The sequence below is a fragment of the Lampetra fluviatilis genome, chromosome 33 (assembly GCF_964198595.1).
Source record: "Lampetra fluviatilis chromosome 33, kcLamFluv1.1, whole genome shotgun sequence".
Classification (NCBI taxonomy): Eukaryota; Metazoa; Chordata; class Hyperoartia; order Petromyzontiformes; family Petromyzontidae; genus Lampetra; species Lampetra fluviatilis.
The window spans coordinates 4,531,445-4,556,475 of record NC_136307.1 but is presented as its reverse complement, the minus strand read 5'-3'; the positions used below and the strand labels follow the sequence as shown (position 1 = coordinate 4,556,475).

The window sequence follows — 25,031 nt, the reverse complement described above, 5'->3', positions numbered from 1 at the left end:
ACAACCATCACCACCACCACCACATGGCCGCGATGTTTCCCCCCTACAGCTGCTGCTACTGCCGCCTCTACTCGGCCCGCGTGGGCGGCACGGGGCTGTGAAGACGAGCCGTGGCCTCCTGCGCGCATCGCCGCGCTCTGCGTGATATTTGCCGAGCTGGCGGTCGTGGTTTTAGTGGTATCGTGCAGTGGTTATCGTAGTAACAGCACTGGTAACAACAACAGCAGCAGCAGCAGCAAGCAGAGCTGTCGTGAACGTCAAGGACAGAAACTTGAACGGGCAGCAGTAGCAGCAGCAAGCAACAAGCAGTACAGTAGTGACATCAACAACAGGAACTTCAACAGCAACAGCGGTGGTAGTGAGATTTGTAGCAGCAGTAACAGGAATAGCAACACGAACAGCGGTGAGAAAGGATCAATGTAGCAGCAGTGACAGCACTGGCAAGACTATAAACATCTACGGTAGCAGCGGCAACTTCGCCATCAAACGCAAAGCAACAACAGCGAACATCAAAAACGCCATCGATATTAATAACAAAGAAGGGAGGCTTGGGCAAGAAGACATCGTGACGAAGTTGAGGAAGGTCCCGTTAACCACTCACACACTCACGAGACATCTCAAAGCCGCCAACAAACATCATCAACCACCACTCAAAACGCGACAATTCCATCTGCCGTCCAACGTGGTGGAGCTTCCTTCCACCACCACCACCACCACCATGGCAATGTCCACCACCACCACCCCCAGCACCACCATCAGCAACAACATCAGCACCACCATCAGCAGCAGCAGCAACATCAGCAGCAACAGCAGCAACGCTTCGGGCCCTCTCTCCATCGGGAGGGCCACGAACGGCGGGCCTGGGTTGATGATGGCCCCGTGCAATCGGTACCCTTCCACCACCACCATCATCAACAACAGCGTCAGTAGCAGCAGCAGTAACAGCAGCGCCCTGACCTGCGTGGCTGCTGGGTCTGGCAGAGAGGTCACCACGGGGGTCACCACGGGGGTCACCTTCCAGCTGCAGATCGGCCTGGCCCGGGAGACGGTCACCGTGGAATCTGCAGAGCCGCCGGGATCGTCAGCCGTGCGGAATCTCGCATGCGCTGTCGTCGATCAAAAGGTTTGAGATGGGTTTTAAATTTCCACCCCCCCCCCCCCGTATTTTTGAACGGTGAAATTGAGTTAAAAAAAAAATTTTGAGGTCTATATTGTCGTTACAGACGTTTTCAATACGTGCAAAAAATGTGCCCTGTTTGATAGTTGTTTTTTTGACCCTTTTATCTGGCTTTATTTTGGTGATTTCGAAAAGTTTTTGGGTTTGGCCATGTTTGTTGTAGTACGGAGTTAGACTGATGGCCTTAATCTAAGTTGTCTTGTGGTTGTTGTTGTTGTTTGACTTGCATCCCACTGGGATTTTTGCACACAGCGTTGGTGTACGGTGCCTTTTTTCTGGAATATTTTGCTGTCTTTTCTTGGATTTTCTGTTTGTACTTAGTCACATAGTCACTTTAAGATGTTTTCTTGTTCATGTTTTTGTTTGTTGCGGTTGTATCCGATTCAAGAGCCGAATGGCTCACAGGGCTATACCTAATCAATGAACTTGAACTTATCTGGAAACAAAACTGACACTTTTTTACAAGGAGTCATGTTTGCATTGACCACAATACCTGCGGTCGGAATGCAAACAGAAAACACAACTCTGATAATGTATGCATTGTCCTTGAAGTTGATTGGTCCACACCTGAGACAGCTTTTCTTAGAGCCTAGTCTCACATGGTGTTGGACCAGATTACGGTACCGGTTGTGTTTCTCCCTTGTGATGGGACTTTTGTTTAGGGTGAACGTTGATATTTATAAGGGCACGGGGTGACTTTTGTTTAGGGTGAACGTTGATATTTATAAGGGCACGGGGTGACCACTAAAATCTGTAATAAGTGAGGCTCGGATAAGGGGTTGTCGGGTATTATTATAGACAGAGATCCATAGAGATCCATAGAGACCCACAGAGATACATAGAGACCCATAGATATAGCATACCTGTCAACCCAAACAGTTTAACCCGTATTCTTGTACAGGGAAATTGAGTTTGAATTTTTTTTCTTAGTTTGTGTTTCTTCCTTTTTTTAAGATGAACGTTGAGATTTATAAGGGCACGGGGTGACCAATAAGGTCTGAATTGGTCTATAATAAGGTACTGTAGGCACTGATAAGGGGTTGCAGGTCTGGATTAATGTGAGTTGTGTGTTGGACAAACTATTTAAACTTGTAAACTAAACTTTCTTTGATTTGAAGCTTTCGTGACTGCAGGAATCCATACTCTTTGGTTCTTTCGGTAAAGTCACGTAGGTATAAAATTGTATACCTACGTGACTTTACCGAAAGAACCAAAGAGTATAAACTTTATTTATGTTACCAAGGTGAAGGCCCACCGAGACCGTGTCGCAAATTATAACCTCCAACGAAGTTGGCTTGTCGTCACGTGGACATTTCTAGATGCCAGCATACTCTGCTGTGATGTTAATTCGAAATGTGGAGGGGAAAACCCGGAGGACCTGAAGAAAAATCCACGCGACCACGGGAGGAGAGAGATGCAGACTCCAAATATATAGGCGTCAGGGTCCGGATCGAACCCACGACCTCCTGTATATCCGGCGAGGTAGTTACATGCGGTGGTTGTGATGGTAAGTGAATGTTTGTGTGGTAGGCAAGTCATAATCTGAATGTATTTATACTGGAGGAATCCGATGAGTTATAAAGCTCATTTTCACAGATGTCCAGTAATTGATGTGTAAGTGACCCTTAAAGATCTTCTGTTGTCTGTGTACAGTATAACTCAAATGGATTTCTGTTGATAGTGAATTTGCCAGCTTCTTTGGCATAGCAATTGAAATGACATTTCAATGTCGTTTCATGGTGAATGGTGGCTCTTAAGGTTCTGATGGGATATATGGTACACGCTACTGTATATACCACCGTAATTTAAGTTACATTTTCAGTTTCGTATTGTGCCATGGTGATGTTGAGCATAAATGTCAATATCACCTCTTTACATGGTCATAGTGAGTGGTTAGCCCTGAAGGATGTTCTGGGAACTGTGGCATAAAAAAAACATGTTGATATAGCTTCATTGTGATTGTGAGTGGTGCTTAAGAATCTGCTTGGATCTGTGGGGCATAAAACCTCAAGTTGAAATAGTTTCATGGCCATGGTGCGTGAATGGGTGAGATGCGTTCCATTTTGCTGGGATTAGTTTAATTTTAGTGACGAGTGAATGGGAAAGTGAGCGACTCCTTAACAAACTGGGAGTTGTGAAATAAATAACTTAAGCTCAAGTAAAATTATGAAAAGTTTTTACCCTCTCTGGCAATAAAACAGGAAGTGTGAAGATGTTTAAACACCAAATAGAAGGCTTTTGGAAGGCATCAAGTCTGCATTAACCACACGTGCTTGTGGCAAAACATGCAAACAAACATGCTCTGATCATTGTATGTACATTGTGTTTGAAACGGATTGGCCTACACCAATGTTAGACCAGAGAGTGCCAAAAGGCGAACAGTAGAAAGACAATGCAGCTTTTTTGATACTGCCAAAAGAGGTCTCATAGAAAGTTAATTTGAAGTGGTTTCAATGACACGTGGAGTGATTTGGCGAGTTGGTGAGCCAGTGATCGTTTAGAATCTGCTCTGGGTCTATGGCATAAGTGGAGTGGAATACAGTACATGTATTTAATGTGTCATTTAAAGCAGTGAATGAAGGGGAAAATCACTTTAGATGTTTTACGCATATGGTCACTGGCATGTCTGACTTAAAATAACTTGCGTTGAAACTGCGTTTCCTTCGTTTTTCAAGTTAAGGTGTTTATTGAACCAAACCTCTGAAATGCGGCTGCAGGATGTCATCCTGGGCTTCACTGGCCTAAAACAACAAGTTAATATTTCTCTTGGTTTCTTATCTATACCAATGTAAACGAATGTGTTCTTGTAAGTTAAGGACATTTTTCCAATTAAGTCGTTTCAATCTAGGGGAAATATTTGCTTAACGTGGTGTGTACGTAACTGGTCACTACAGTCGGTGGTCGAAAAACACTTAAGCGTTAACGTCATATAAAGTTGGTGTACTCTTGCCGAAAGAACACTCGGGGCTATGTTCTTAATTATAACAGAGAGACGTATAAACTGACGTTTCAGGTAATGGTCCTTCAAAGATCGAGTTGCTTGTGGGTGGAGAGCGCACTTTTTACTCTGGTGCCTTGAAAACTGTGCAGGGAGCTGATGTGAACAGTTTTGAATTGATATACGATCAGTTTTTTTCCCCATTAGCAGATACGGTAATGTGTTATCGGCAAACACCATCTTCTTATTTACACAGTCACAGTCTCTCAGGGTTTATTTGCCACTCAATAATTGTTGAGTGGAAAATGCCCGTCCATGTCACTTCAAACCTGTTCTTATGGCTTTGTTTGAAGACTGCATACCACGTTTTGACAAGTCAACAGTGGATGTGACATGCGCCCTTACTGGCCACTGCCATATCAAGGCGGAATGTCCACCAGTTGTATAAAGAAGAGCACAGAGCCACACTTGTTTGATCAGCGAAACCTGCTTTCACTTTTATTTAAGAATATGATTACAAGACCGGTTTGTGATAAGTCAGCAGTGCTTGGTCTTGTTGATAAACTGGCAACTGCCATAGCAATGTGGAATTCCCACGAGTAGCTCAGAGCTGTGTATGCGAGATAAATGCCATCCCACGCTCGTGTGAGTGGTAAATTGCTCCTAAACGCAAGGCCCAGTTGAATAGGTTTGGAATGCAATGGTGACCTCTCAACAACATCTACAGTTGCTACGGAATATAACTTAATATTTAATGCAACGCTTCTCCAAAATCCTGAATATTCACAATGCATTTTAGGGACCTTGTTAATAATAATAATGATTTAAAGTTATTTGTTAGTACACTGTTGGGTGAAAGTCACCCCCTTGTCATAGGGGTTGTTGTATTTTAATTTATCGTGGCAAATTCAAATCAAACTTGGCCAAGGACAGGAATGGAATACAACTCTCTGGATTTGCAGGGAAGTTTGTGAACCACACGGAACCACAGCTTCGCCACTCTCCCCACTCCTCAAGCTTCGTTATGTTTAGTGACATCCAATTACATTTCGTGGAATTGAACGTATTTGAAACAGCTGATTGAACATCGTGTAATCGTGGGCATCACTCTTGAGGTTACATTTTTGCCGTGTCTTGGAATGTTTTTTTCATTTGTGTTGGGATGCACACGTGAGTTTATTGACACATAAAACAACCATAAGTGTGGATGGTGAAGAGCCACAATTGATCTGTATTATACCTTAAATAAACAGTCAAGAGCGATGGTGACGGCTCTTGTACCGTGAAAGTCAAACGAGCAGGCTCCACTTTCCCGTGTGGCACTAAATTATTTTTTATTATTTCTGCAGGTGTAACCACATTTTCCACCCCTCTAAGTTTTATTTTTTTTACACATGAAGTGGTCCATGCCATACGAATCCAATGTGTAGCTTGAACCATGTTTAATTAATCTGGCCCTTATGTCATTCGGCAGGAGGTTCAGTGAGGAGTTGTTTTTTTTCCTAATGACAGCCACCACATAAATCACTGTTCGGACACTGTGGGTGTTGACCACGAATTTGGACAAGTAAAATAATTATATCGTACTGTAGGTGAAAGGGACGATCAGCGTCAACGCCTAAAATGACCACATACTTGAGTTCCAGAGTGGAACAACTTACATAATAAGTGTATTCTCATGGATCAGGAAAGTAAGGTTTGGACTAAAAAACACATGGTTGATAACACGGCCACCAGGTCCACCGCAACTCCGATTAGCACGGTTCGCTACGTACGATTCGAAAGAAGTTCAACGTAAATACACGTAATAATAAGTTGTGCTTATCTAGAAACATGGGCGATGCCGAGAGTGAAGAACGATTTTAACATGGCCAGCATTGAACTCAACCCAACTGAATCAGATGTTTTGTCGGAAAGCATGGACTTGATTCAGAGGGTCTCGCCAGAGTGGAACACTCTTCCTTCCGATATTAGGAAGCCACTGGAGCTATGCACTTTTTAAATCTAGATTCAAAAGTCATTTATTGAGAGCTGCTTTGTGTGTTTCGTTTGTTCTCCTTCCCCCCGTGCCTCCGATAAGCATGGTTGGCTACGTACGGTGCGAAAGAAGTTCAACATACATACGAAACACACCCACTAATGCCACTATGTCATGCCGCTGTTTTTTTCTTCTAATTGGCAACCACCGTTTTGTTTAATCGTGAGCTACAGACCTAAGCAAAAAAAAAGTTTGATAACAATGCCAGGTATTGTATAATAGCCATGTAGCAGTTGAACCCACAAGCGATTTAGTAAATCGACTTGATTTGGGATTGCAATTCGATTCAGTAAATGAAAAATTTTGTTATTTAAATTTTATCATCTTGTTTTGTTATGAAAAAAAAGTATTTTAATTGTCTTGTTATTACAGTCTAGTGTGTTCCAGTAGCCTAAATGTAACACCGTCTTATTTGCAATGATTGTTCATTCTCCATGCCTACCATTTAATGCATGTACAAAGCAATTTTAATCTAGGAGTCAATACGCCTGTAACATGCGATACTGTTAGGTGGCCAGGTGCCTCATGGCTGGCATTGCCGAAATCCTAACTTCAAATCCAAGAAGCTCCACGTTTCTCCAGTGTAGTTGATGCTCTCAGCCCGGACACCAATAACCACAAACATAACTTTGTTCTGCACTTATTTAACAAAGGACATAATTCCCAGTGACAGATGGATTGGGGAAAGTGCCGCCACCGCCTCCTCCGTTAATTAAATAGACCTCGGAGGTGGCTCTGTGGTGTCCGCTTCTGCGGGCTGTTATCTGACACGAAGGGTTGCACTGCTCTGCGATAGATCCGAATGTATTCTTCGTCTGATGAGACCGGCATTGATAGCGCAATCAGGATGAAATTGTGGAAAAAGACAAAATAATTGTAAATCGTAATCACCGTACAAATTACGTGTGGGTACACTTTACAGTGTAGGGTAGCATGCACATCGCAACCTGTGAACGTTCCCATGGCCATCTTCCAGTTCATTCTTTAAACAGGTTTTCTTGCCGTGTAATTTTTTCCAGATGCCCCTCGCTTGCAGCCCTCCTCAAGCTTCTTTAAAAGCGTTGCGTTTGTTCGCGTACAAAACGGGCTTGTAACCACGAAATCCCTGCTCGGAGGTTTTTTTCCACCCCCCCCCACTCTCCTCCGTCTCCAAACACATTAATTAGACATGCAACTTTGAGAGGGAAATTCTGTACTGTACATCAATACACGTGTGTATGTGTATTCTACATGTGTGTGTCCATTGAGGCTGTGTACTACCAAAGAGAGAGGTGCCTTCAATCCTTGACCAATTAGAAACATAGCCGTTGGAGTCTGTCCAGGCAGGAAAGGGTTATGCCATGATGTAAGTTTCCTGTGGTATAGTACCCAACGTCAATGAGTTTTGGGACCGTCGGTTCAACGCGGATGTTTATTTATTGGATCTGTGGTCTAAGCCGCTTAACGTTGGCATTGAGAGAGTGACGGGCAGCGCTTTTGGCTGTGTCAAGCACAGTGCAACGTTTACAGCGCCGTGTTTTAAATGGTGAAAGAAAAAGAGGGAGGGAAGAGGAAAGTGAGCTAGGTAATTAATGAATAATTAAGCTTGAGCTAATTCAGCCTGGCGGTGAGTGCGGCGTGCCATGAGCCTGGCGACCTGAGTTCGATCCTTGGACGTGGCTAACGTCCGTGGCAAGTGGATAACCAATGTAGTGAAGTATGGTCAAACGACCCCTACAACTGACATGGTGTGGGGACGCATTTATCCAGCAGTGGATTGTTAAAGGCCTGAAAATAAATCCACTTTGTGGTTTCCACTTGGCCAGTAACTATTAGCCCCCCCCCAACTCAATTTGGTGAATTGTCATAATTCAAGGTCACGATTAAATTCATGATTGGATTCTCTTTTAATCTCATTCTCATCTTGTCAGTCTTGTTTATGTTTTTTTTTACGTCCCGTGCAGCTTTTATTCACTCCATTTACCTAAATATAACATGAGCAAATGATCATCAAAAACATCGGTTATGCAGCATTTAATTATCCAACGCATGGTTCAACGCATGTATCTTGAGCGTTAGAATTGCGTTAAACCGATACGTAGGTGCAGCATTGTCACAACGCAAAATTGTCTCATCTGGCACCGGTTGGACGTATGATAAATGTATCTTAAAACCCAGCTGGATTTTGTCAACCGGGTGGCCCGGTGCTTGGCGTGCCGTGCCTGACACCCCGCTGGTTTGTACGAGTTCCACGGATTGATTCTTGTTGTTGCCCACCATGTAACACCACAGCCATGTTGTTGCCAAAGCCAACTGTCAGCTATAAAGCATTTAGGTGATTCTACAGACCATTTTACATTGTTTCCAGGTGTAGGCCTTTGCGTGCCAGTGCTAGACCCTGAATGCCTGATTTCAAACGATTTCCGCGGTTAAATTGTGGCCATGTGGCCCAACGGTTAGAGTGAAATGCTCGCAATATGAAGGTTGCGAGTTCAAATTCTGTTCGGGGACTGATTCGTTCCATTATGCCTTGAAGGTAAAAAACAACAGTGTCGCTTTAACGAAAATTCAGTGGTTCATGGATTAGCTTTACTCTCGCCATAAGAATATGGAATTTCTACCACCTGGCTCAGTGTTGTAAAGGGAGGATACCAATTATCCCATGTTCATTTCCATCATAATTTTATGAAAAAAATGGATCTTCGTTTTGACTACTTTCCAGAGCAGACATTGTTTAACGATCCTTTTGACCATCCTCTGCTGTATTAGGGCCGTTCCATGCGGTGTGGGTCGTGGGGGTTTTTTGACCAAACGTCACCCGCTGGTAAAAGCAGGGGCCATAGATGTCGGAGCATTGTGCAGTGGGGTACAGGACTCGCCCGATGTAAGAAAGGAACCTCCAGTTGCATTTGGCCTAGTCCTACGGTGACATCGTAAGAGCCGCGTTTTGTTGTTGTTTGTCAAAACTTTGGGCAGATTGAAGCGAGGCCAGGGCACTCTGTTTTGCCCGCCTGTGCATTCATCCCTGGCACCGCGCAAGCACGTGCAGCGTCGCATGAATGGGGGCCCATTGATTGTGACCCCAGGTGGCGTTTGGTCATCGGCAGCGTGAGTGTCGATGCTGTTCTGCCGTTGGAAGTGCAGGCGTTTTGAATTCTGTTCTTCTCAGAAGTGTATCTCCCTCAAGCTGGGCAGTATGGGGGACCCTGGAGAAGAACGAAGGGCACTTGGCAACGCCGCGTTTCCTATTTAGAGTGCGGTACCATATGTTGTAGGACGGGAAGAAGTTTCGCGTGCATTTTTGGTCGAAGCGAAGTGAGAAGTCGTTACGACCACCACTTCTCATCGTCGCTTCCTCCATTCTGCAAGGTTGTGCAGTTGTTGCAAAGTCAACACCTGACCCCCAAGGTCCGCTCTTATACGAGTCTACGTGAACGGCCAACTTGAGTCGACTCAAATCCCACCGAGTAGGCCGGATTTTCTCCCATAACTCAAGTGGGTGAACAATCTCGAGTTTTGTAAAAAAAAAACAAGTGGTGTTAGTATAATTCTCCGAGTTACTCAAGTTATCACGTCAGTTGGTCAAGCCACTACCCCAGATGTAAGACTAATCATTGGCACCATGTAGAGCGTTTTAATTTTTTACTGTTTTTGCAACGTGTTTCCGCTCAGCCTGAATTATGATGTTGGAATCCAGGCCATGAGAAACTGAAAATAATTTGTCCGGGATGATTCAGGGGCCCTCTCTGAATTGGCAGCCAATTCGAGTTTTGTCTGAAAGCATGGATACGGGATGTTGGGGATGCGGGGTTGGCAACTTAAAATTTTCTACTCGAGTTATGTACACAGACTATTACATTCTCATTATCACCAGCTTCTCGCTCGAATAACAATGGTCTTCCCTTTGTTATTCATTGTGACACCGCTGGCTGTTTGGGGTTTTCCACCTTCAGTTGCCAGCCTGGGTGCCACTCGAGTGCTCACCTCGGTAACCTGCCCTCCTCCATCCTGCGCACATGTCCCACCCATCACAAACACACTATCACATTCTAATCATCATCACCACAACACCAGGCTCTCACTTTTGGTCTTCCCCTTGTTGCACAGTCATCACGTGTCCATCAAGGACCGCTCTTAAAGTCATCATCATCATCACCACCACTTGTTCATATTTGGATTTTTCCCCATTGGTTGGCATATTCTTCTTGGTTGCCACTCCACTGACTGCCTTGGTGGCATGACCTCCTTTATTCTGCGCAAAATGTCCCACCCAATGTAACCGACTTGAGAGACAGTCTTTCAATTTCGCTTCACTTTAATGGGAGGGGCGAGGGCGGGGAGAAAGAAACAAGAGAATTTCCAGATGACCGACTGCTCCCTTTTGCTGCAGATTAATGTTTGTTGCATAAAAATGTATGCGCCACCCATACCTCGAGCGGAATGAAACACGCACACACACACATTGGGGAACCTGTTTTGATGGTGACAGCCATGGCCGGCGTTCCCCAAGGCGTTGAAATGTTTTCTCTCTGTCTTGTCGGGTAACAACAAAAAATGGATTAAAAAAAATTCACGGAATAAATGGGAGCATGGCTAGAGTGGAGGCTTTGCAACGCAATTGGATGGCAGGGATGCAATGATTCATTCTCCCCTGGTGAGGCGATGATTCGTCATCATTCGAAGTTACAGTTAGTGTCGAGAATGACTTGATTTTTATGTCTAGTTTGTACGGTCTCATTTCTTCTTGTCTATCTCGTTTGTGTTGTCCGTCTTGTTTGAGCTACCTTACTGTGTCTCATTCGTTCCGTTAGCCTAAAGGTATAATTTGCATTCATTGTAAATAATAATTTATTCTATGCATGATTCAATGCATTTATTATAATTGTAAATAATCTTTTTCAATGTTTATATTATTACATGCTTCGTGGATTATATCCCATTTCCCCCAACTTGGATAGGGGGAATCCTCGCTGATACCCAAATCACCATTAATGTGCCCCGCCTCATCAAGATTTCTACAGATGAAATGGGCCTTACCAATGCAAATTATTATTGTATGTGTAGGGCTTCTCCCAAGTGGTCTGGTTTCCTCCCACACAAAGCTACTATTGGTCAAACATTCTCATTGCAGGCGCCCTGCTGGAAATGTGTTGACTCAATCAGGCTTTGCTGGGTAAATAATCGCCATCATTATCGGTTGGAAGCGACTTGCTGTGGCAACTCTCGTATGGACACTTTGCTGCAGATGTTGGGTGCACGCGTGGCTGATGTTGCAACGAAAAGGGCCCTTTGGCGTGTCGTGGGAACTCGCCCACATTGCACACACTCGCGCAGTGACGCATTCCGCGCCGTCCGGATCTTCGGATGTATTGTCACTTTCTCAAAATCGGTTATTATTGTGTGAGCTTCGTTTTTTTATCACACATCCGCACATTTAACTGCAGATAGGAAGGAAAAAATACGCATGAAGGGAAGTGATACAGCATTGAGTAAAATACTTGCGCTGGGTGTAGAGTGCGTGTGCATGTGTGTGCTTTGCTCACACGTGGGGGGGGAGTGGTAGTGTCGTGGTTTGCGCGCTGCACTACGAGCCCAGCGACCCGAGTTCAATTCCCGCTCGTGGCCAATGCCAGTGACGATGATCTGAGCCGGTCCTAGGCCTCCCCTAATTCGACTCAGTCTCAAATAAGCACCTGTTACGCACGGGAAAATGTGTTTAAAAAAACCATTACTATAAAAGCGCACATTCTGTGCGATTTGCATCCAATTACTTAACCGTCACAAACAGTCATAACACAAAGGCGGTCAGACGTGGTGCTGGCCATCCATCTCCTCGTGTACTGTGCCGGCCTTCATAGGTGCTCACTCACAGAAGTTGCCCTAACAGTGGTTAAGACTATATCGGGGATCTTTGTCTTTACTCACAAGGGCTTCTCAAGCTCCGGTCCACATATGTCAGCACGGCACAGGTTTCCCTAATTCCCAGCCACCATTCACTTGCAACGTGTAACAATTAAATGTCTGTACAAATGTGAATAGTTGGATCGTGGTTATTGTGGTGTTTAGAGGAATTGAGTTTGAAAAGGCCAGCTGTTCAATAACACACACACAACATTCTCCACTCGACAGCACCACATTTGTCACAAAATGCCCAGCCGTCCCCTATATGGGTCCTACGAAAGAGTTTAATACATAAATAATGCTGTTGATTTACCAAGCAAAGTCTCGAGAATCATTCTCAGGAGGGTTCTCCATTGGGATGTTTGGTCGATAATCGCATCGAGTGTTTGGTTAGATGTGTGAGGAAAGCAGATGACCCGCAGAAAATGTAACGCGCATATTATGAGGTAACAATCAAAGCTCCGCTTAGAATCATGCAAAAATAAATATCTGCGCTGCCATCTTTCGGCGAACTCCCATCCCAGACCCACAACACCTGGTTATCTTTAGCAGTCTCCCATTGAAGCGCCAACCAGGCTCGGCTTTGCTTAGCTGCTGAAATGTGATTTGAGATTTGTGGTGCGCGTTGAGCCATTTCAGTCGTAGGTCCCAATTGTCACGTATGTCTGTATGTATGTATGTTGAACTTCTTTCGCACCGTACGTAGCCAACCATGCTAATCGGAGGTGCGGGCATATGGTGAATGTCTGAGCAGTGCTTTAAGTAATGGGACGTCAGTCAAGTAAATTGGTTGTCTAGCGGGCAAGGCAGGGCACTTATGTGGCCAGGCGGCTAGGCACCTAGGGGCAGGCAAGCACACAAGGGTGGGCATGCAGGCAGGCAGGACCCGGCTGGCCGACAGGAAAATAACATGTTTGTCACACATTGGGTCCCACACGGAAAGCGAGGTGGGACGTCCTGTGGGGAGGCTTCTCCCGCAGGAAATCGCTTTGCGCGCCCACTGGCTTAGCCTCTTCCCCGCGGCTCCTCCGTCCACCCCCCCCCTCGTTCCATCGGCAGATGTGCGAGCCGATAGGCGGATCTCCTGTGTCGGCTCTGCTCAACGTGGGTGTCGAACTGCCAATTGTAAGCGTTGGACACGCGGTGATGTAAAAGTTTGATGATTTAATTGAGTTTTGTAAGCAAGAAGTGAATTTACACGTGTGTGCAAGAACGGATTATACACGAGTTATAAACATGATGTAGCTAATAGGTTTATACTCATTTGCATGTACAGTACTTGCCACGCAATTAAAAATTGCATGGTTTGTACGTAAAAAAAATTATTCTGTCCAATTATACAGTTTTGTTGACTCCATTAACCTAAATGTAACTTAAGAATATAATTTTCATATAATTCTTAAAAGTATAAAATGTATTCTCACTTGCACGTTTTAAAAAAAAATAGATTTTAATTGTATCGTTATGCGCCTTACAGTTGTATTAAGGTCACTGAAGTCTACAGAAATGCAAACGACGCAGAACAAACGAGAAACAAAACAAAGATGTATAACCAACAAGATAAAGATTTGTCGGCCGTTGAATCAAATTTCGACCATTTTGTGACAGTTCATCGCTTCTCTGGGGCGGTGATTCGTTGTCGAGCGGGTGCCACAAAGATCACGCAACGCACTAATTGCCTAATCCTGCGTTGCTTCCGCTCTCTTTGATTTTTCTCTACCCTCTTTGTGTTTCAGGAGCATGTTTACGCATTCGCCCGTTTGCACAACGCGACGTGACAAAAATTGTTTAGCCTTTTCTATCGCCGCATTTAATGTTGGATAAGTTATATTTTTAAAAAGCGCCTTTTCAAAGATCACGCGACTTGCCGCCGTGGCGTTAAAATGTTTTAGTTTCCGGGCTTCCGCTAGTTTATTTGATTTACTTAGCTCTTGTTTTATTTATCGTACCCACCGTATTTTGCGCATGTCTCGCCGCCCGCTGCCTCCCGCCCGCCCGCGCGAGCATGCACGCCTACGCAGACGATTGCGTTAGCGCCACAAGCAACCTGCTCCACTTCCCGGCTCTTTGAGCATCTGGTTGTTGATGTCCCCGGGTCTGCTTCCCCTCTTTCCTGTCGGTCACATGGGGTTCCGGCCCGGACGCCGGTAGAGAGTGTGGTCATTCCACTGCACTTGTCAGCCAAAACCTTGTGAGACCAAACACGGTGAAGCACTTGGCCCAAGTTTCGCTGGGTGCCGATGTTTGACTGTCCAAGCAGCATTTCCCAAACGTTGAGGTCATGACCCCAAAGGGGCACTCATGTCATTGTGCAGTGGGTGGTTGTGACTCCTAGTGGTATCATATCTTGCTGACCATCTTCAAGATGAATTTCGATTGAAAGCTTTCGTGACTGCAGGGATTCATATTCTTGGTTCTTTCGGTAAAGTCACGTAGAAGGGAACCAAGAATAACATCAAAATGCTTCATGGGCTAGCTCCTACCTACCACTCCACTCTCACCTGATTCTGCTGCCCTCCACAAACTCTTTAAACTGTGTGGTCGTGACTCTTAATGGTAGATATCTCTGACCATCTTTAAGAACCTTCATGGACGAGCTCCTGCCTACCTTAACCCCTCTCACCTCTTTCTGCTCCCCTCCACAAACTCTTCGATCTCTTCCCTCTCCTCACCTCACCGCCATGTATAAGCTTACAAGTCGTATTTCTTGAAATATGTGTCAGCCTTCAGGATAGCAGCAGTGTTCCCCACCACACTAAGGTATAGCCAAACAACCGGGATGACTACCATGGCATGGAGGAGGCCTTCAACCTAGCAGTGGATTGACAAAGCGCTGTCATTGAATGACTAAATGGAGGTGTGGGTGTGCCACCAACGTCACGGCAGGCATGTCACCCTTGGGGTAAATTGGCGTAAGTAGGATGCCCTTCTCCCGCGTGACAGCTCGCATGCAAAGCGTGCGATGGGTGACCACGCGCAAAACTATTTGTGATATTTCTCAATATGTGCACACAGGGGAGGGTAAATTCCTGCATCATCGGCTGGGAGTAGCTCACCTTTTTGCATAATTGTCCCGTAAGGTGTGCCTTGCCACCGTTTTTAAGTTTTGTTGCACTACAGCTGCAGCGTGAATTCATGTTTTTTTTTTTTACCCGCAGCGCGATTCAACCCCAAAAACGAAACGGCCCTTGATGTGTAGATTACGCCCACCTAGGTTGATTTGTTCCAGTCTGCCCGACCAGAGTTTGAAGCTCCGTTTGCGATAAAAAAAAAAGTCTTTTAAATTCGAAGAGTCTTTTTGGTTCTTTCGGTAAAGTCACGTAGAAGGGAAGTAATAAAATAATAAAAATAAAACATAATAAAATAATTCTCACGACGTTTCGGCCACAACGCAAGCAGCCGTCCTCAGCTGTCTCCCCGACAGACCTGGTCTTCACCTGAAATTCGAAGAGTCGTGAACACTGCTGCTGCTGCACTCGAAGCGACGCCACCGCGCGCCGTGGCTCTCGTAAATTAAAATACTTCAATGCAATGAATTTCACAGGGCCATGCTATTTTAGTATGCTGGACCGTAACTGTAAAGCCTCATTTTTGTTTCATCTCAAGAATGAAGCCTCAAGCTCATGGTTGGAGGACGGTTGATAGCCGTGTCTGCGATTGGCTACGTCGGGGTGAAGGAATTTCAATATACAGCCACAATTTTTTGTTATTTGGGTAGGATCTTCATCTGAAGAGCACATTCCCATCAGCCACCCCTTATCTCTCTTACTCGTATATTGAAAGGGCACGCCTGATGGGTTTCTAACATTGAACCGTAGAGGCATGGAATTATTTATTGATTAAAATCAATTGTTACTTTCGTGATACATGCATTGAAGCATGCGTGCGAAAAAATACAATGAATCACTTATGTAAGTTTTATGCAACTGAAACGTACGTATGTTGAACTTCTTTTACACCGTACGTAGCCAACCTTGCTAATCAAAAGTGCGGTGGGAAGGACAACAAACTAAAAACAAAAAGCAGTTATAAAATACATTAGTTTTCAATAAAGATTTAAAGGGGCATAGCTCCAGTGGCTTCCTAATATCGGAAAGAAGAGTTCCAGACGCGGTGACCGTCTTTGTTCACTGGCGAGGCAAAAGGCCGCTGCGAGGATGACCAGGGTTGGCGTGATGAGCCAATGAACCGATGAACAATACAAAACGACGAGACGGATCAAGTGAGGCAAGACAGACGTTTGACATTGCCATCCTAAAAGTCAGTATTCTTCAGCTCGCATTAGGAGGGGGGTACATTTGCCCCCCAAAATTCAAAGGTAGAAGGCATGAGATCGTAAAATCACATGGCAGCGTTGCGCAGTGAACGATGTTGCTGTACGCAACACAAGTGACGCTTGGGCCACGGTACTTGCGGTTGCTGCGAAATATCGCAATTCGTTTCACACGAAGGGCATTTGCCACGGGTGGTTGACGTTCGAAGCTTCGCGTGTTTTGCGAACGTGCGCCCGTGGAGGAGGGCAACAATAATGCAAATTGTCGTTCGAGTCAAATGGGCACGTGAAAGTGGGTCGATTTGACATGTATTCTTTGTGCTCACGATACACGGATCAAGTGGCGCTCGTGAGCGTTGATCGTCTTTCGATGAGGCGATGTTGTTCGTAATCGGTGACCATGAGCCGTCGCTATGGTGGGATAGTTGCAGAGCTCTGATTATCGCTGCAGTTCAAACAATGACTTTTTTGTCGTACTGTTTTCTTCCGTAACAAACACACCCTCACAGTGCATGCCAGCGTGAGGTCATTCGTTTAATGTCAGTGCACGATGAGTCAGAGGGCATGGGTTCAAGACAGTTGCCGCCGTTGTGCGTATGTGTGTCCCCGTTTGTCTCTTTTATTCGTCCGTCTACAATGGGCCCCTTTTTGATGGGAGCCTTTAACATCACCCAGAGCAAGCAGCACGAATCGTTCGTACGCAGTGCGCTTTGTTCACTTCACTGCTAGATGATGGCCTCGCTGCTCAAGTGTGTCGTGGTGATGGGGGGGGGATGTATTTGACCATACAGTGGTACCTCGGTATGCGTTGTTAATTCGTTCCAGAAGGTAGGACTTATGCCGAAAATGACGTATACCAAACGAATTTTTCTCGTAAGAAAGAAAGGGAAAGGAAATAATCCGTTCCAGAGTATAAGAAATGATATTTTTTATGGCATATTATACATTAATGGGGTTGTATAAAATAATTTAGACACTACTTATTACTAAAATGCATATGTAAATTTAAATAAATACATACATGAATAACATAAATGCATACATAAATAAAATAAATGCATAAATGCTTTAAAATAAATGCATAAATAAATTGCAATACAAATTGAATGTAACTTCACTTTACCTTGCTGAGAGGAGTTGATAGCCTACGAGGATGGTGGTGAGGAAGGGGAGGAGATGTTATTTTTTGGAAGGAGAGTCCCCTTCCATTAAAACTTCAGGAAGCTGAAATTCTGGGGTATTTTCTCTTTCTCTTTTCTGTTTTTTTTCTTGACTTGGAACTGGTTGAGGCTCACCAGGATTGAGTTTTACTAAAAACCTGTCCATTGAAGTTTGTTTTTGCCTTCTAAGAATGTTCCTGAAGTGTAACATTGTCTGGTCATTCCACACAATACTCTTACGGCTTGTTAGAGCCGTAACAGTATTGTGTACGCGGGTACTGTACGCGGTGGCTCATCCCGACCCATACAAGTTCTAGCAAGTGCGTCGTATCCCAAGCAAGACGTCGTATCCCAAGAAATGTTTTTCTCATCGAAACACGACGTGTACCAAATTCGACGTATTCCAAAGCGGTCGTATACCGAGGTATGACTACTTCACTGCGTGAGTCGGTGCGGCCTCGTGAAGCTGGAGAGAAACATAGGCGTGGGAGCACAGTGGCAAGATGTGAACTACCTCGCCTGGTATATAGGAGGTCTTGGGTTCCATCCCGACCCTGACGCCTGCTGTATATTTGTAGTTTGCGTGTGTCTCTCCCCGTCGTCGCGTGTCATTTTTCTCCGGGTTCCGCGTTTTTTTTCCCTCCACGTTTAGAAACGTGCATTTAGAGTGTTTGGCTGCTATACATTTCCACGTGATAAGTCACTTCGTTGAGCTATTATTTGTGGCCAGGTCGTTTCTACAAAAGAGTTTATGTAGCTCAGTGGGCCTTACCTGGTCGACTAAGAATGGCTTTTTTAGCATTACATGAGAGCAATGGATGTTGCTGCACTCCCCTCTGCTACATATCACGTCGTCCCTCGCTCACTTGCCGAGTCGTTTGACGTGAATTTTGTATGTATACACAAGTTCTGCAAGATATGGGCACTGACAGGCAACTGCTGAAGACCATCATTAGCAGGAAGTGTTACTACCTAGGCCACATTGCCCGAAACGACCACAAATACCAGCTATTAAAGCTAATCCTGGAAGGAAAAATCGAAGGGAAAAAACGACCAGGACGGCCAAAAACGACATGGCTCAGTAACATCAAAACATGGCTACAATTAACAACAGCACAAACTCTACACGCCGTGCTAGACCGGGACCAATATCATCGTGAAGTCGCACACGCCGTTAGGCAGCACTAAAGAAGAAGAAGTATATTAGAATCTGAATATTTATTTACGCTGGAGGAATCCGATGAACTATAAAGCTCTTTTTCATAGATGTCCAGGAGTTTCACTTATCCGAAGTAAACCGGAGAAATTGAATAAATGTAAAGTATGACGGTGACATTCTTCGTCTTTAACATATATACCACGACACAAACATCTTTTCTAAGCGTCTCTTTGAAAAAAAAAAAATCTCGTAACGTTTATACGCCTACGCCAACAAACATTCTGCGTCGAGCCACCCGCGGTCTGTCTTGTCTTCATCTCTACGTGCGATCTCTGCTCTGAAGGCTATAACGACAGTGTCTCTGCGGTCGTTTGCCGGCTCCGCGTCAACAAGTAGCGACGCACGCGTGCCGCCGCGTACTCGGGCGGCGAGCCTCAATGTCGCCGGGCGCGCCCTTCACCCTCGCTCCTATTTCCTTGTATCGTCTCGTGCCAAAGGGCAGTGCAAAGGGCACACTCTCACCCCTCTCTTGAACCTGGTTTGCACGCGACCCAATTGCCACCATTAAGGATCCCATCCGGTCCTGAGCAAAGTCGCGCGATTTTGAGAGAGCCGTTTTGGTTTGCGTAACTGATCGCCGAGGTGAAGTTACGTATGTGCTTTACGTTGAACTTCTTTCGCAACCCACGTGGCCGGCCGTGCTAATTGGAGGTGCGGGAGACGAAGGCACGCAAAGACGTGCCTTCAGTAGTCGCCCTCTGCAGTCTTTACGCACAGTTCGGATTTTCCTTTACGTGATGATGTTCAGCGCGTTCCTTTCTTGCCGTATAATATTTATCGTTACCATATTTGTGAAACCTTCTTGCCCATGTTATCTATTTCCTTTGTCCTGTGGCTCTACGTAAAAAGAATAATCCATTGTCGATTGGTTAAGACCTAGCTTTTCAACATTCTGCAGTGAGCCATAATGCTCTGTCCTGTTTGACAAGAGGTTTTTCATGTGGGTGCTGATCTCGCGGTCTGAGATCTCTTTGAGGTCATCCTGAGATCGATTCTGGATTTTAGCTACCTGTGGTTAAACCAGGTTCTCAAGTTTAGAGACTTCATGGTCCAAAGTAATTTTATCTAAACATTTTTACGTATCATATTTTGATCTAGCCAAATTTTCGCCGAGAATTGAACAACATTGGTTGCGGATATTCCACGCGGCGAGCATGTATCTCTGCAGCAGGGGCGTGTGGGAAAGTGCAGCACCATAAGTGTAGATAAGAGGTCACTTCAAGGGCTCTCAGAAGCTGTTCTCTGATATCTCCTTCCACGGGCCGTTCTCTGGCGCAGGATGAAGTGCTGCACGACAAGAGTTCAGAGCGTAGTCTTCAGTGAGTGATATGGTTTTGATTGCATGATCGTAACGACAATGGGGAAACAAGATGAAAAGTGAAATTTGTTTTGGTTCATTTTTGTAGAAAGCAAGGCGTGTTTTAACAGTACGAGACGACCAAGGCGGTTTTTGTTAATCCGACTTTGTCCCAAGTAAAAGCTACAAAATAGTAATGAAATAAGAATAGTAACCATAACTCTGCATCCAGCTTTGTAGCTGCTGTTGTTGTTAACCCTGTAACACCATGCTGTATACTTACGTGAATAACTGACAGAGCCCTATAAAACAGAGGGTCCTTAAAATAAGCCATGGTAGAAACCTGCCCAGGCGTCTCGGCGCCAGCATTATTGGCCAGAACGATCGAAAGGTTGCGAGTTAATGCTCTGCTTGGGGGGGAGGGGGGTTGCCCAAGCTCATCATCCTTGCACAATCCGTAAAATTATTATCAATTGGTGGTGAAGTCCAAAGTAGTTGCCCTGACGAGAGATTCGTTCTCTCGATTGCCATGGTGGAATTTCGACCGTAAAAAAAAACAACCGTTTTATTTTATGCCACCAGGTAAGGGCCACTGAGCTATATAGCTCTTTTTCAGACGCGGCTCAGCTGTCAAAAAATTATAGCTCAAAGAAAGTGGCCTTTCACGTGTGAATTTATAGCAGCCAAATGATCATAAACGCCGTGTTGATTCTAAACGTGGAGGGAACAACGGGAGGACCCGGAGAAAAATCCACGCGACCACAGGGAGAGAGACACGCGGACTCTAAATATACAGCAGGCGTTAAAGTCGGGATCGAACCCACGACCTCCTGCATACCAGGCGAGGTAGTTGAACATCGCTCCACTGTGGCGCCCTGACTCACGGCTGTAAGGAGGGCTTGAGCAACACCTTGAATGCTCATCTGAGCAAGAAATAACTGACTTTTTTGAGGAACTGTGTTCTTGATCAAGCTTGTTTTCATCTAACACAGGTCAATCCAGAATACTGAGAAAGTACACGAACAGAGAATCCGCTGCCCTTGTAGTTGGACGTCGTTTATTCGAGAATAATTTATTGCGTTTCAGCAGAATGCCTCAGTCGGTATATTTCGTGCGGCCGTGTTCACATCTGGAAAGAGTAGAACGGTGTTGTGATGGTAAAAGTGGGTGGTTGGGTTCATGCCAAGTTCTAGGTTGTGAGTAATAAAACTACACAGAACAACATGCCAAACATTGTGGTTCAAAGCCCTTGACTGTAATTCATTGCGTTGCATTAATTATTAAGCGATGTGTGTTTAAAGTTTTCGTATAAAGCCGGTATTTTATAATACCCTGTATTTATTCCACAGGCTCGGTGAGTCTCAAGGCTTTCTTGTTTTCAGGAAGATCCCACATTGGAATTTTTGGCCAGTTACATTAATGGCTGTTTGGCTTAATCTGGGAGGTAACTAGAATAATCGGGGGGGAAACCCCATTACTCTTAAGAAGGCATAACGCTCAAAGCTCTGCACAGACGGGTTCAATATATAATCAGTTTGATGTAATGTCATCTAGTGGTTGCTTACACAGCATTATATCGGGAGTCGTTACTTTCACAAACCTGTGTGATTCACCGCCCCTTGTCTCAATTGTTGGATTCCAGGCTTGCACCGCTGTGCTGCCTGTGATGGTGGAGTAGTTTTACACGCGGCATATACAGAGCAACGTTTGGATGCGGCGGTCATGCATTGCTTAGTGTACTGCGTATTTCGAACCTGGCAACCCGAGTTCGATTCCCGGCCGCGGCTAACGTGAATCGGTCCTGGGCCTCTGCCGAGGTCAACTCTGCTTCGAATGAGTACCTGGTTCTGTGTGTTAACGTCGGCACTCGAGAGACAAAGTTGGCCGGGGCATGCTGCCGACCACACCGCCTTGTGCGCTGTGACGACCTTAACCGCTCATGGCACTGGCCCCCTCGCAGTCCGTTAAAGGCCGTATGAAAGATCCGTGCTGTTGCTGTGCTTGCGGCAGTTCCCAGAGTGTGGCTTCTTCGGGATGTACGACAAGATCCTTCTCTTTCGACACAACCTGCAGTCGGACAACATCCTGCAGCTGCTCACGCCGAGCGACAGCGTGCAGGAGGGCGACCTTATCGAGGTGGTCTTATCAGGTGTGTGTGTGCGCGCGTGCCGGTCTCACCTCTCTGTTCACACAAAAGACAAAGAAGAGTTCCGCCCCCCCATAGCCATTCAGACGTTGGGAAGAGTGATGATCGCATGCACTTGTTAAGACACGCACGCGCACACACGCACGATAACAAGGCCAATCGCAACATCAGTGTGGCTCCATATGTCTTGACCGTGAGGTCCAGCTCAAGAAAAGATGCGGGGAAACAAACTGGTTTGAAGGAATATTTACGTGAGGCAGAGTCAAAGAAGAGCTGGACTACACACACACACAAATGCATTCTATAAATCTTCTTGGTTCTTTCGATAATTATTTTATTATTTCTCTTCTAAGTGACTTTACCGAAAGAACCAAGAAGATGAATCCCTGCAGTCAAGAAAGCTTTAAATCAGCATTCTATATAACCGTACAGACCGTGGGGCAAGTGCTGTAATCGAGCACCTATTAAGGCTGGTAGAGTGCATGGAGGCAGTTTTTGTACAATGAACCAGGTACACATGAAGACTAAGTCTACCTACGGGGTAGGCCCAGCACCGGGTAGGATAATTTCCACTGATGTTAGACGTGCCGGCGGGTTGATAATATAATACATTGCGCTAACCGCTGTGGCATGCGTGTATGCAACATATACTATTATAAAAAACAAGAACCATTGATCAATTTTAAAATAATGTTTTCTCGTGCGCACGACTCCATACGTGTACCATGAGCATCTCATTTTAACCGACGGTTCGTCACGTCGCGACTTAATAATATCACTCGTCTCGTCCTGGAGTTATTTGGCGACCTTGAGTTTTGACCCGAGCTAAGCGTGACGCATCAGGTGACGCCGCTTGCGGTTGTTTTCGTGCGAACCCCCCCCCCCCCCCTCGTTTCTGTCCCAGCCTCGGCGACACTTGAAGACATCCAGATCCGGCCACACGCTCTCTTCGTGCACTCATACAAGTCGCCCACGTTCTGCGACTACTGCGGCGAGATGCTGTGGGGCCTCGTGCGGCAGGGCCTCAAGTGCGAAGGTGACTCATGGCCCGTTTCGACGAGGAGGCTTCGGTCGCTTCGCTGGCCGTCTCACAGGGCCGCGACGGAGTTGGGGGCAGCGGACGATTACGGAGAATGGCCGTTGAAACGGTCCTCGAGAGTCCGGCGACCGAAGGGAAAGACCCTGAGAACGGATGGTGCCGTTGGAGCAGACCCTTGGAGGTCGCGTGTCTTACTGTGTGACAGCTGCGGAAGGATCTGGTGTCGGGGTAGAAAGCCTTGGTGAGGTGTGGTGGCATCAACGGTTTCGGCCATCGTGACATCTTGATCTTTGATCTGAAAAAGTCAGAGAGCACTTACCAATGACATCTGGCGGAACGGCAGTATTTTTTGGCAAGCAAGTATTTATTTTGCTGATTGACCCCTGTAAGGTTGAAACCTGTTTCGAGAAAAGCTCCGCACAGATCATTTCCATCTGTTGGCCACAATGCAGCCTTGGCCTGCAGGACCTAGTATTCTCTGGCAGTCTTCCATCCAAGTATTTATCAGACTTAACGCAGCTTAGCTTCTCAGTTCTGACAAGATCTTATGCATTTTGCAGTGATTTGGTTGCAGGCAATGTACATCCGTGTTTGTGTCTTTATTTCAGTTTTGCCCATATTGACAACCGCTTTGCCCGCAGGCTGTGGTCTTAACTACCACAAACGCTGCGCCTTCAAGATCCCAAACAACTGCAGCGGCGTTCGCAAGCGACACCCATCCAACATCTCGCCGAGCCGAGAGGACATCTGCCCGGTAAGCCGATACGCGGTGTGAGTCGATGTCTGTGGTAATGAAGAGCCCGGTGGTTTATCCTGCCAATCGTCAACATCCGAGCGTACAAAAGAAAGTTTCGAATTGTTGAACATTCCCCACTGTGACGCATGGATTCGAAACACGGTGAAATGGAACACAAGCTGACAAATGCAGGTTACAGATATTGTATTGATTCCGGCAGGAGATGTCACTAAAAGGGATGATAATAATAGTAGGATGTGTTTCAGTAATGATCCACAAACCCCGCTGCTTAGGTGTTTTCATGGGAAATATGTTCGAAATGGTTTTATTTATCCGTCCGGGGCTGAGTATGGAGCAGCGAGTCCGAAGTTAACTTTTCTTCAAGAGAGTGGACGTGTATTAGCGTGGCGTGCGCAAGCGTCTATCTAAGTTCACGCCATGCTGCTTACGTTTTATACCGCGTACTTTGGAACCAGATTAAATTTGCGCCAGATTTTGTTTTAATTTGATTTATATTAATACATATTTTTTTTATCATCTTGTTCCAACCAACGTCGCTTTCGGCTGGTTCATAATCTATGCCGGTTGAAGTCGCCGCGGTTGGAGCCGAGTTTATTTTAAACACCCCTTTTTTTTGTTTCGGCTTCTGCGACTTAACACGCCGTGAGCCGGTCGGCCCGCTGTCGTCTTTCACTCTGCTCCGTCTTCACGCCAGATCCGCATGGGTCTCCTGTTCCTCCTGCTCTCTGTGCTGCCTCTCAGCTGTGTCTGCCCCCCACCCCCCGTGTTGTCGCCTGCCCCGCCTCACCTCGCTGCCCTCCTGCCCTCTAGTCTTGCACTCTGCCTGCGGGGCTTCCTGCCCTTCCCTCTGCCTCGCTGATCTCGCCAAGGTAATCGCGACCCTTTCACCCCCCACACTAACACTCGCTTGCCCTCGCGAGAATGCGCCGACCGCCGTCGCGTCGAGAGGGCGAGCTGCTTTTTAAACGGCACGATAAGTGTCCTTGTTCTTACGCGGTGGAGGTGTGCAGAGGTTCGTGCAAGATAGGATTTAGACCACGGGGTTAGAATTCTACCTGTTATTTGAACACTAGGGTACAACTTAAATTATAAGCAGTATGACTTCAC

At 45.8% G+C, this 25,031-nt stretch overlaps 1 protein-coding gene across 1 annotated transcript in view; it reads left to right on the top strand.

The window, feature by feature from the left end:
* The first annotated feature begins 718 nt into the window (after positions 1-718).
* LOC144943945 (serine/threonine-protein kinase D3-like) overlaps positions 719-25,031 on the top strand; it is a 40,646-nt gene continuing 16,333 nt past the window's right edge. Inside the window, exons 1-4 of the mRNA XM_078871847.1 lie at positions 719-1,123; positions 21,993-22,131; positions 23,033-23,164; positions 23,809-23,921. Of these exons, the coding sequence (XP_078727973.1) occupies positions 719-1,123; positions 21,993-22,131; positions 23,033-23,164; positions 23,809-23,921 (789 nt within the window). The remainder of the gene's footprint in view (positions 1,124-21,992; positions 22,132-23,032; positions 23,165-23,808; positions 23,922-25,031) is intronic.